Genomic DNA, 11,185 nt, shown 5'->3' with positions numbered 1-11,185 from the left:
GGCTGGAGCTCCAGCATGGCGAAGGGCACTGCTACAAGAGCAGAGGGCCCGGGCCTCTCGGTCAGCGGCGGGCCGGGCTGGGCCGCCGTGCAGGCCTCGGCCGGCGGCGCAGACAAAGAAAGCCGCCGCGGCCCGCGAGCGCGGTCCCCGGCCGGCCAGGGCCTGCAGAAACCAAGCCGGGCACAGCGGAGGGGCCGGCGGACGGCCACCGCCGGTCCGTGCCGCACCAGCGCGCACTGGACTTCAAGGACTTTTGGACCAACAGCGGAGAAACACACAAGGGGGTCTAAGATGGAAGAAGCGGCGAGGGAGTCGAGTTGCAAACGCCAAGTCGGGGATGGGAGGCGGCCCCGGGCTGGACGAGCAAAGCGCCGACGGGCAGTGCCCCCGAACACCCGGAACGGCCGGGGCCCGGGCGGCGGACGACCTCCATTAGCCGGGTCCCCGCGGCAGCGCCGAGCGCGGCAGGAGCGCAGCCCGGCGCCGTGGGGGCGGGGAGCGGGGGGACAGCGGGTCCGGGAATGGGCGGGGCCGGCGCGCTCCGCGTCCCTCCCGCGCGGCGCCGTCACGCAGGGGGCGGGGCCGCTATATTACGTGCGCGGCACCGCCCCTGCGAGAGGACGTTGCGTGCTCGCTCGCGCCAGGCGAGTCTCCGCGTCTCCCTCGCGAACTCGGTGAAAGGAATTGGCGCCGTTCGACACCAGGCGGGTCCGCTCTGCAGCACGAACCCATCTCCAGCCGCAGCCGCCGCCCGGGCCGAGCAGCCGCCGCCGCCGCCGCCAACCAGTGGCCGAGGGAGCGAGCGGAGCCGAGGTCGAGCCAGCACCCAGCGCTGAACCGGGGCCCTCACCATGAGTTCCCCGCTTGTTAATGTAAAAAAGCTGAAGGTGACGGAGCTGAAAGAGGAGCTCAAGAAGCGCCGCCTGTCCGACAAGGGCCTCAAGGCCGACCTCATGGACCGGCTCCAGGCCGCGCTGGACGAGGAGGCCGGCGGCCGCCCCGCCATGGAGCCCGGGAACGGCAGCCTCGACCTGGGCGGGGACTCGGCCGGGCGCTCGGGCGCAGGCCTGGAGCAGGAGGCCGCGGCGGGCGGCGACGACGACGACGAGGAGGAGGAGGAGGAGGGCATCGCCGCGCTGGACGGCGACCAGATGGAGCTCGGGGAGGAGAACGGGGCCGCGGGGGCGGCCGAGGCGGGCGCCATGGAGCAGGAGGAGGCGGCGTCGGAGGACGAGAACGGCGACGATCAGGGCTTCCAGGAGGGCGAGGACGAGCTGGGCGACGACGACGAGGGCGCGGGCGACGAGAACGGCCACGGGGAGCAGCAGCCCCAACCGCCGGCGGCGCCGCCGCAGCCGCCGGCCCCGCAGCAGCGCGGGGCCAAGGAGGCGGCGGGGAAGAGCAGCGGCCCCACGTCGCTGTTCGCGGTGACGGTGGCGCCGCCCGGGGCGAGGCAGGGCCAGCAGCAGGCGGGAGGTAAGAAGAAGGCGGAAGGCGGCGGAGGCGGCGGGCGCCCCGGGGCTCCGGCGGCGGCGGGTGAGTGCTGCGTTGTACGTTGCGCGCGGCGGGCGCCCCGCGCGGGTGGGGACCGTGCCCCAGGCCTGCCGGAGCCCCCGGGGGAGGGGGAGGGGCGGGGAATCCCGGATGAGGCGAGCGCGGAGCGCGCGGGCGGCCGCGACGGTGGCGGCAGCGCCTCCATTATGTGGCTCGGGCGCCGGGGGAGCTGCAGCTGCCGCGGGGAGGGGGGGGTGGGGGTGGGGGTGGGGAGGAGCAGACACCGCCGGCCGCGGTGGCGCCGCCGCGCTGCGTGCGTGCGTGCGTGCGCACGGTGCGGGCACATGTCGCGGGGGGAGGGGGGCGGCCGCGGTCCCGGGGCGGGCGCGCTTTGGCGGCGCTGCGCCGCGGTATTGTGCAAGGAGCGCAGGGCCCGGCGTGACGTCACTTCCGGCGGGCGGAGCCGGCGCCCGAGTGGGGCGGAAGCCCAGTACAATGCGGCGGCGGGCGCGCGGGCCGGGTGGGGGAGGGGCGCGGCCCTCGCGCCCGCCCCGCCCCTCCCCCTCCCCCCGTCCCGCGAACTCGGGTCCGTGCGCACGTGGGGTCCCGGCCGCTCGACCGGCCGCGCCGCGCTTTTTGTCTGGCTTTCTGGAATGGTGGAGGAGACGGGCCAAATTAGAAACGCCTTGGGACTGCGTCACTGCAGCCCGATTCCAAAGCTGATTGTTCTTTGAATGCTTCCTCGGTTCCTCAACCCAAAGGTCTAAAACCAGCGTGGAAAAGTACAGCTCTCTTTGCGCGCCTCCAAATAGAAAAGGTAGTTGTACGTGGTTTCTTTTGGTTGTTAGCGCTTTGGAGTCTTAAAAGTGGTGTTGTGTGTTATAGGAGACGGCAAAACAGAGCAGAAGGGCGGAGATAAAAAGAGAGGGGTTAAAAGACCTCGAGAAGATCATGGCCGAGGATATTTTGAGTACATTGAAGAAAACAAGTACAGCAGGTAGAGGACGCTAACCTAGTCTTGCTTGTCACCATCTTGTGTGGTGGGGAAAGCTGTTCAGGAGACGATTGTGTCTTTCAGAGCCAAGTCTCCTCAGCCACCTGTTGAAGAAGAAGATGAGCACTTCGATGACACAGTGGTTTGTCTTGATACTTGTAAGTGAAGTTGACTCTCCTTCCCCCATTACGAGATGCTGTGGGTCTTTTTTTTTTTTTTCCTCCTAATTTTTGGTTCTAAAATATTAGAAACGTAACATGTTGAACTAAGTGAAGAGCTTTTACTTTTTTTTAAGAAGCAAAAAGCTAACAGTTTGTTCAGAATCCAGTAGTTTATGTTTAGTACAGCTTCATTTCTATTAAAAGATTTGCAGGCTATAGTAATTTGAGAATAACTTCGTGATGTGTAAGTTTTCTTTATTAGGAATGTAAAATCAATGCCATTTTTTATCAGCTATCAGAAACTTGTAAAACTACGTACAATATCCTTCAAATAAGGCTACTACAATAATTTCATTTTTTGTGGAATTACATTAAGTGAGCTATTTGGGCTAGTTAAGTATTTACGAGTGACTTTAACCCATTAGCACACAAGTATATTCCCTATTCTAAAAGATTGTAATATTACTTTTTCAATAACTGCTCTTTTGTTCTCAATTCCAGTTCAGTAGCTGCTGCTTTAACATAAGTTGATTTCTTCCAAAGACCTGGGGCAGCAGCAGTGGGCTATCACTGAGCCACTAGCTTTCTTCAGCAGCGAATGGTATCAATGGCAGCGCTGTAAATACCGCTACTTTACCCAGTTGGGTTGCAATGAGTATGAGGAAGTATTGCAAACCTCTAAATGGGCCTTAGCTGTCAGACATGGTTTTTTAAACATAAGAAATTATGTGCGTGTAGTGTTTGACCAGAATGCATAATTTGCAGTGCGATGAAGAGAACAAAAGGTAGAAGTGCTTGAAAGATAAGTACAGTTTTGACCTACTGTTAGATGTATTAGATGTAAAGAGCTGAAGCTTAAGAGTCTCATGTTTCCTTGTACATACTGTTGTTATTCAGATTTGTAAGTGTAAATGTAAAACACTTGATTTCTTAATACCTTTTAAAGTTGATAGTTTTTAGAGAAAAAAATGCAGTCGTTGGTTTGAAAGTTTTTACATGAAATTCAGTGGTTTACATATAAAACAGCTAGGAATTGGCAAGGAGATATAGCAGTGATTCAAGAGTGTTCCATTGCCACTGTTAGGAAGTAGACTTTAGAGAGTGGATCAGCAAGTGCTTTGATAATGGGTTTAAACACAATGTGTTAAATTCTGTCAGTGATCGAGAGTGTTAGGAGCAAAGCTTATTTAAGCAGCAATCCAAAACTGTAGAGTTAATTCTTTTATTAAAAACTAAAAAATCCCAGCTAACTCGAGGTTAGCTGTTAATTGAGAACTCTGAGAAGATGCCTATTAATGAGCTAGTGACCCAAAGGTTAAGTGTAGGTACTTTGGATTTGGATAATCAAGGAAGTGGCTACTCCCTAATTGTAATAATTGGCAAGTTTGAGGGAAAGACATAAAATGCTGTTTATGTTGACAGCCTTAGACTACCATGCCTATAGGTTGAGACTGCCTTATTCACAAGTTCTAGGAATGAACCCTGGTTTTAAGTTAGAAAGTGCAGGATCAACAGCTCATGCTCCTATTTCAAAATATTTGGTCGTGGCCTCCCTTCAGTTTTTTTCTGGCACTGGTAAATTCTACCTGGTTCTGGCATGCTTCACTTTGATTTCCTGCTATCCTCTACTGCTTGCCTCTAAATCAAGGTAAAGAGCAGAGCAGGTATGTATTAATGTCACATTGTGTTGGTTATTTCATGTACTTAACATGTTAAGCCTCGGTGTTAATTTAATAGGCAGTTTACACCTTAGTACTTAATGGACAAGAGTGACTTGGTGGGGGTGGGGTTTAAACTGAAAATTGGAACAAGAGCATGATAGTAAATCTGTGAGGAATTTAAAATATAAAAAACTTAACCAAGTTTTGTCTACATAGCAGAGATACTTAACATTGGCTGTCAAAAGAATAATATTGTATTTGATATAATTACAGATAATTGTGATCTACATTTTAAAATATCACGAGATCGCCTCAGTGCTTCTTCCCTTACTATGGAGAGTTTTGCTTTTCTTTGGGCTGGAGGAAGGGCATCTTATGGTGTGTCAAAAGGCAAAGTCTGTTTTGAGATGAAGGTAAATGCAGTTTTGTGATTTCCCCTCCCAAAAAGTCCATTTGCTGTGCAGGTCAAAGAAAAGTTTTACTTCTGGAGCTTCTGTGAATATTTATAAGGTACTTGGGGGCCTTTTTTTTTTTTAAGATTAAACAAATTTGTAATATATATGCCATGTGGAGCCAGACCATTTTTTATTTAGGGTATGTGCCTCCTGTCATGTTGTAGAAAAAGGCCACCGAGGAGTTCTAGATTCCTGGTTTTGTTGGAGAGAAAAAGTATGCTTTAATTGACTTTAAAAGTCTGAATTAACTTATTTTCTCAATTTTGAGTTACAAGTGAATACGTAAATTTAAAGTTCTCATAAATTATGGGATAGAAAAGGTTGGGTAGAGCTGGATGTCTTCTCTTTTTCTATTAATAGTTGGAGAATTAGCTCATTACCCAAATGAAGCAAGACAGAGTTCAAGGATTTACCTTCCTTGATTTACAGTTGAATCATGTAACAATTTGACTTGCAGGTTACAGAGAAGATCCCAGTGAGACACTTATATACAAAAGATATTGACATACATGAAGTTCGGATTGGCTGGTCACTAACCACAAGTGGAATGTTGCTTGGTAAAGTTTCCATTTGAGTACTCAGAAATATTAAGGGTCTGGTTCAGTATTACAATTAACTTAGAAGGAATTCTAAATCTTTACCTGTTGACCATTCTGTGTTGGTATTTTGCAAATGAGTATCAGATGCAGAATGAATTTCATTTTTTGTCTTAAGTTATGAACATGATTAATCATCCACAATATATAATTAGTTATACATTTCATCTAGATCAAAAATTGCTTTTCTGGTACAGAGGTATATGAATCAAAGATTAGGTTATGCTGATTGTTTCTCTTAAACCCTGTATCTTAAGTAAAAACAAAATAGGTGGGTCTTTGGACTGTTTAAACATTGCCTTCACGAAAGTTATGTTCTTAGGTGAGGAAGAGTTTTCTTATGGGTATTCTCTGAAAGGAATAAAAACATGCAACTGTGAGACGGAAGATTATGGAGAGAAGTTCGATGAAAATGATGTGATAACATGTTTTGCTGTAAGTTAACAAAATTCTCTGTCAGTGACAAGTTACATTTAAGAATTTTTTTCAAAGTTTATATCTATCTGCTGTACTAGCTCTGGGTTCAAGACTGGTAGCACTTGAACTGGAAGATATGGGACACTTTTTTGTGGGGCTGGTGGAGTGGCTCAAGTGGTTAGGGCACCTGCCTAGCAATCATAAGGACCTGAGTTCAAATCCCAGTAGAAAAAAAGGACATGGATGAAATGATTAATGCAGTTTGACTGAAAACTTAAATAAGTTTTCCCTCATCTAGGGTAGTATTTCTGGATGTGTTGCATTGTCTACAACCATCATCAAGTTCTTAGCATTTAACCTTAGTGTTTTCCACAAGATAAGCTCAGTACTTACATTTTGAAATATGTTAGAAAGCTTAATAGAAAGTAAGTTGAAATGTAATTTCTCTGTTTAACAGAACTTTGAAAGTGACGAAGTAGAACTTTCTTATGCTAAGAATGGACAAGATCTTGGCATTGCTTTCAAAATCAGTAAGGAAGTTCTTGCTGGACGACCACTTTTCCCACATGTTCTCTGCCACAACTGTGCGGTTGAATTTAATTTTGGTCAGAAGGAAAAGCCATATTTTCCGATTCCGGAAGACTATACTTTCATCCAAAATGTCCCCTTAGAGGATCGAGTTAGAGGACCAAAGGGGCCTGAAGAAAAGAAAGATTGTGAAGTGAGTGATACATGTCTTTTAAATACGGCATCTCAAAATTACAAAGTTGAAGGATTGGGTTTTGGTTTGCATTTTGTTAAACCTGCTTTCAGTGATTTTTCTCTTAGTTGTATTTTTCCTTTATGTGTAGTATAAAACTTTCTAGAAACAGATTCCCTTAGTGTAGGGAACATGAAAATCTAGATAGGCATTTTGTTAGGCTTAAAAAGTGTTCAACAGTTAATTGCATGGTCCCTGGTAATAATATTTTCCATTGTAGGTTGTGATGATGATCGGCTTGCCAGGGGCTGGAAAAACTACCTGGGTCACTAAACATGCAGCTGAAAATCCTGGGAAATACAACATCCTTGGAACAAATACTATTATGGATAAAATGATGGTAAGTAAAATGTTGAAGGCTGGCTTCAGCTTTCAGAGGGGACTGAAGGTCCTCAGTTACTGTATTTATCATTTTTTCCTTTTTACTATCTTAGAGGAGTTTGCCCAACACTAAAATAGGGTACTTAAGTAAGCTCTATAAGGTAAACTGCCCTGCAGTGATGAGTCTTACTTTCCCCATAGATTATTTTGTTGTATTCTTCTATAGATTTTTTAAACTGAATATAGAATGTTGCCTCTTTGCATGCATGTAGATGTAAGCTAGTATTTAAAAGCATAGATTCACAAGTTTGAAAGACAAATTTAATTTTTGAAAACAGGTGGCAGGTTTTAAGAAGCAAATGGCAGATACTGGAAAACTGAACACACTCTTGCAGAGAGCCCCACAGTGTCTTGGCAAGTTTATTGAGATTGCTGCCCGCAAGAAGCGAAACTTCATTCTGGATCAGGTAAGCTACTGCTTTAAGGTTGACAAATGTTAACTGATACTTGATTTGGTGTAGGATTAATGTTTAAAGTCATTAACTTTTTTTTTTTTTTCCTTCAAGACCAATGTGTCTGCTGCTGCCCAGAGGAGAAAAATGTGCCTGTTTGCAGGCTTCCAACGGAAAGCTGTTGTAGTTTGCCCAAAGGATGAAGACTACAAGCAGAGAACACAGAAGAAAGCCGAAGTAGAGGGGAAGGACCTGCCAGAGCATGCAGTCCTTAAAATGAAAGGCATGGCGTTTTTATTGCTACGTTTGTTTCAGCTAGAAATTTTAACACTTTTCCAGCAATACTGTTTTAGGGATTATAGTAGCTCTTGGTAAATGTGTGTTGGTTTACTTTGTTTTCAAGAAAATGTTGCTAAGCCATGAGTAGATAATCTGTTGAAAGAATTAAAGCCATTCAGGAATTGAAAGTTACAGAATTGTAGATATTTGAATTAGGTTTCTAAGTTTAATTTGACGTTAATCCCTGTAGGAAACTTTACCCTGCCTGAGGTGGCTGAGTGCTTTGATGAAATAACCTATGTTGAGCTTCAGAAGGAAGAAGCCCAAAAACTTTTGGAGCAGTATAAGGAAGAAAGCAAAAAGGCACTTCCACCAGAAAAGAAACAGAACACTGGCTCAAAGAAGAGCAATAAAAACAAGAGTGGCAAGAACCAGTTCAACAGAGGTGGTGGCCACAGAGGCCGTGGAGGATTCAATATGCGTGGTGGCAATTTCAGAGGGGGAGGCAAGTTAATTTTAAGTGTACTTATTTCATTCAAGATTGAAGTGAAAGAGAAGAGATTGGGTGTGTAGTGATCTAGCTAAGTTTAACATAACTGTGTTCTTCACATTGGTCTTAGTCTGTCATAGTAAGTAGTAAAATCTTTAGCTGATTCAATTGTACACACCTGGGTTATATAAATTGTTAAAATTAAGCATTAGTTTTTAAACACTTTTCACTAAAAAGTTGTCTGAAATAACAGTCTGTGTAAGTACAATACAATTAAACTTAAGTACGCCTTGTTTTTAGCTCCTGGGAATCGTGGTGGCTATAACAGGAGGGGCAATATGCCACAGAGAGGTGGTGGTGGTGGAAGTGGTGGAATTGGCTATCCTTACCCTCGTGGCCCTGTTTTTCCTGGTCGAGGCGGCTACTCAAACAGAGGGAATTACAACAGAGGTGGAATGCCCAACAGAGGGAACTATAACCAGGTAACGATTTAAGATTCTTGAAGGCACTGATAACCTCAGTAATTTAATTTGTAAAGTTGTAGGTCTATGATGGGAGCCTCAGTAAGGAACTGAAGGAACATGGTGTGTATATATGCATTAACATAAGTAACATCAGGTGTAATAAGTAACAAGAAGTCAGGAGGATTTTTCTCTTTTTTTTCTTTTTGGTACTGAGTTTTTTTCTGTTTTTTTTTTTGTTTTTTTTTTGGCACTAGGGTTTGAACTTAGGTCCTTGCACTTGCCAGATAGGTGCTCTACCACTTGAGCCACTTCACCAGCTGAGGATTTCTAAGGAATAAAAACAATGTCAGAATCCAGCAGAGGGTGCCCAGGGTTTCTGCATTCCTCCAAGATAGTCAGTTGTCAGTTCTTGCCCCTTCCCCTAACCCTAACAAAATGGATACACTGTTTGGTTCAGAGATCTTACCAGGCTTCTTTTCCCCCCATCCTTTTTCATAGAACTTCAGAGGACGAGGAAACAATCGTGGTTACAAAAATCAATCTCAGGGCTACAACCAGTGGCAGCAGGGTGTAAGTAATTTCTTATGTGATTCTGTACATTCATTGTATTGAGTTACAAAAATCAGTCTTAAAGAATCTTGTCCAGGAATTGAAGTAATGTGTTACAGTTTTAGCTATGAACAGGTTGGAGCTGCTGTAATGTTAATATTTTTTAGTAAAGTAATTAATACATATGGTTCTTTTTTACTGCTAGCTTTAATTGTGTAAACTAACCCAAGTTCTAATGTTTCCTTTTGTAATGTGTATTGATAAATAATGGGATATTAAACTAAGTCTGGTTTAGTAGGAATCAAGTAATGACAAGTATAAATTTGTTTCCAGCAATTACTCTGAATTAGATTCATTGTCATTTCCTAAAAGCAGTTTGAGTGGCTTATTGATGTTTTTTTCTTTAAAAAAAAAATTTTCTCTTACAGCAATTCTGGGGTCAGAAGCCATGGAGTCAGCATTATCACCAAGGATATTATTGAATACCCAAATAAAACGAACTGATACATATTTCTCCAAAACCTTCACAAGAAGTCGACTGTTTTCTTTAGTAGGCTAACTTTTTAAACATTCCACAAGAGGAAGTGCCTGCGGGTTCCTTTTTTAGAAGCTTTGTGGGTTGATTTTTTTTCTTTTCTTTTTTGTACATTTTTAATTGCAGTTTTAAAGTGAATCGTAAGAGAACCTCAGCATTGTGCACGATAAGAGAATGTGTCAGTATTTCAGGGTTCTACATTTTATCTGTAAAATGTGACTTTTTTTTTTATCACAAAAGTAAAATGTTGCTTTGTACCTGGTGTCTTTTATTAAGAATTTACTCCCCCCAATTTCTCACAGAGAATAACAGTCGGGAGTCATTGTCACACTATAATAGAAATGTTAGCAACCAGATTCATGTAAGGACTAAGTGGTCCTCATGAATTGCATAAGACTCTGTAATGCTCATATTACACTCCATCCTCTCTGTAGTGTGCTGATAGTAGTGGAGGGGGTGAGCTAAATAGTAATTTCTGAAAAAAACTGACTGGGAAGGCCTTTTCTGTTTATTATCACAATGGAATTGGGTGTAATTGGGAATGAAGATGAAACTTGGAACTAAGATGGAGAAGATGGAGTGTATGTAGAAGGGCTGTTAAAAATGTAAAACTCGGTTGCATTATTTGTGGAGGCTCAAACTTGTGAAGGTTAAATACCATAATTTTTCCATTTGTTCTGCATTTTGATTCTGAAAAGAAAGCTGGCTTTGCCCATTTCTTATTAAAAAAAACTTGTTGTAAATCCAGTTGTCTAATGGGATCTATATGAAGTTAGCTCTGTCTGTATGCCCTTCTCCCACAGATACTGTATAACTAGTGTGCTTGTAGTAGTAAGCTCCACCATCTTTGTAAGCTAATGGAATTGTGAGTCACCCATTTATATCTTAATTTTTAATCATGTCAGTTCTTGAATGGGTATCTCCTTAGCCTGCTGATTTCTTTTTCTTTCTAAAGAAAGTGGGTGGAGAAATTAATTTAGACGTTTGTTTGCAATAAAAAGAATTCATTTTACTCTCGTTTTGGGATTCTCGCCATCAAGGTTCAAAATCCCTTTATATAACTCCCAAGAGGAGAGACTTTAAGTGTGCGCTTTCTGGACAGCTTATTCTTTTACTCTGTACTTGGAACATTTAGGTTTTAAAAACTTAAATGTGTACTGACGATTTTATAATATGAATTAAAGTTGAATTCTTCCCTTCCCCTCCCCACAGACTGCTCTTAACATTGAAGGAGGGGAAAAGGTACTGGCTGGGAGAAGTTAATGCTCAGTTTATCATCTTTACAAGATGCTAATGGCTGTCCTCACGTGATATTTTTATATACATGAATGTGATACGAAACATGAAACTCTGGGAACATATGCTTTTAGAAGCAAGCTGTCATGCAAGCCAGTCATTGATTTCACTACTACACATCACTGCTAACTTACTGTAGCTATTCAATAACATTAGATCCCCTAATTGTAATTTTATTGGGTTTGCACAGAACACTTAAATCTTCTAACAGACCCTCACTGTGAAGTGAGGAATCAGGAGTCAAACTGTAGAACTAAAACT

General features: G+C 44.4%; 1 protein-coding gene across 2 annotated transcripts; it reads left to right on the top strand.

The window, feature by feature from the left end:
* The first annotated feature begins 614 nt into the window (after positions 1-614).
* Hnrnpu (heterogeneous nuclear ribonucleoprotein U) lies at positions 615-10,371 on the top strand. Of its 2 annotated transcripts, none has more exons than XM_074048795.1 (14): positions 615-1,536; positions 2,380-2,491; positions 2,573-2,646; positions 4,584-4,723; positions 5,223-5,322; positions 5,684-5,796; positions 6,236-6,499; positions 6,759-6,878; positions 7,198-7,326; positions 7,426-7,594; positions 7,841-8,095; positions 8,381-8,562; positions 9,043-9,114; positions 9,522-10,371. In XM_074048795.1, the coding sequence occupies exons 1-14, from the start codon at positions 852-854 to the stop codon at positions 9,573-9,575; spliced, it is 2,469 nt and encodes an 822-aa protein (XP_073904896.1). In that variant the 5' UTR covers positions 615-851; the 3' UTR covers positions 9,576-10,371. The 2 variants fall into 2 exon arrangements, with proteins under 2 accessions (XP_073904896.1, XP_020040932.1); XM_020185343.2 differs by having other exon boundaries at positions 616-1,476.
* The last annotated feature ends 814 nt before the right edge of the window (positions 10,372-11,185 follow it).

Source organism: Castor canadensis, chromosome 11, assembly GCF_047511655.1.
Source record: "Castor canadensis chromosome 11, mCasCan1.hap1v2, whole genome shotgun sequence".
Classification (NCBI taxonomy): domain Eukaryota; kingdom Metazoa; phylum Chordata; class Mammalia; order Rodentia; family Castoridae; genus Castor; species Castor canadensis.
This window is presented reverse-complemented; position numbering and strand designations above follow the sequence as displayed.

What these genes read in the sequence shown, in the direction of transcription:
- Hnrnpu (XM_074048795.1), top strand. Translation starts at nt 852, where the DNA reads ATGAGTTCCCCGCTTGTTAATGTAAAAAAGCTGAAGGTGACGGAGCTG. An exon ending in AAGTCTGTTTTGAGATGAAG is followed by an intron (nt 4,724 to 5,222) that starts GTAAATGCAGTT and finishes TTTGACTTGCAG; the next exon opens with GTTACAGAGAAGATCCCAGT. An exon ending in CACAAGTGGAATGTTGCTTG is followed by an intron (nt 5,323 to 5,683) that starts GTAAAGTTTCCA and finishes TTATGTTCTTAG; the next exon opens with GTGAGGAAGAGTTTTCTTAT.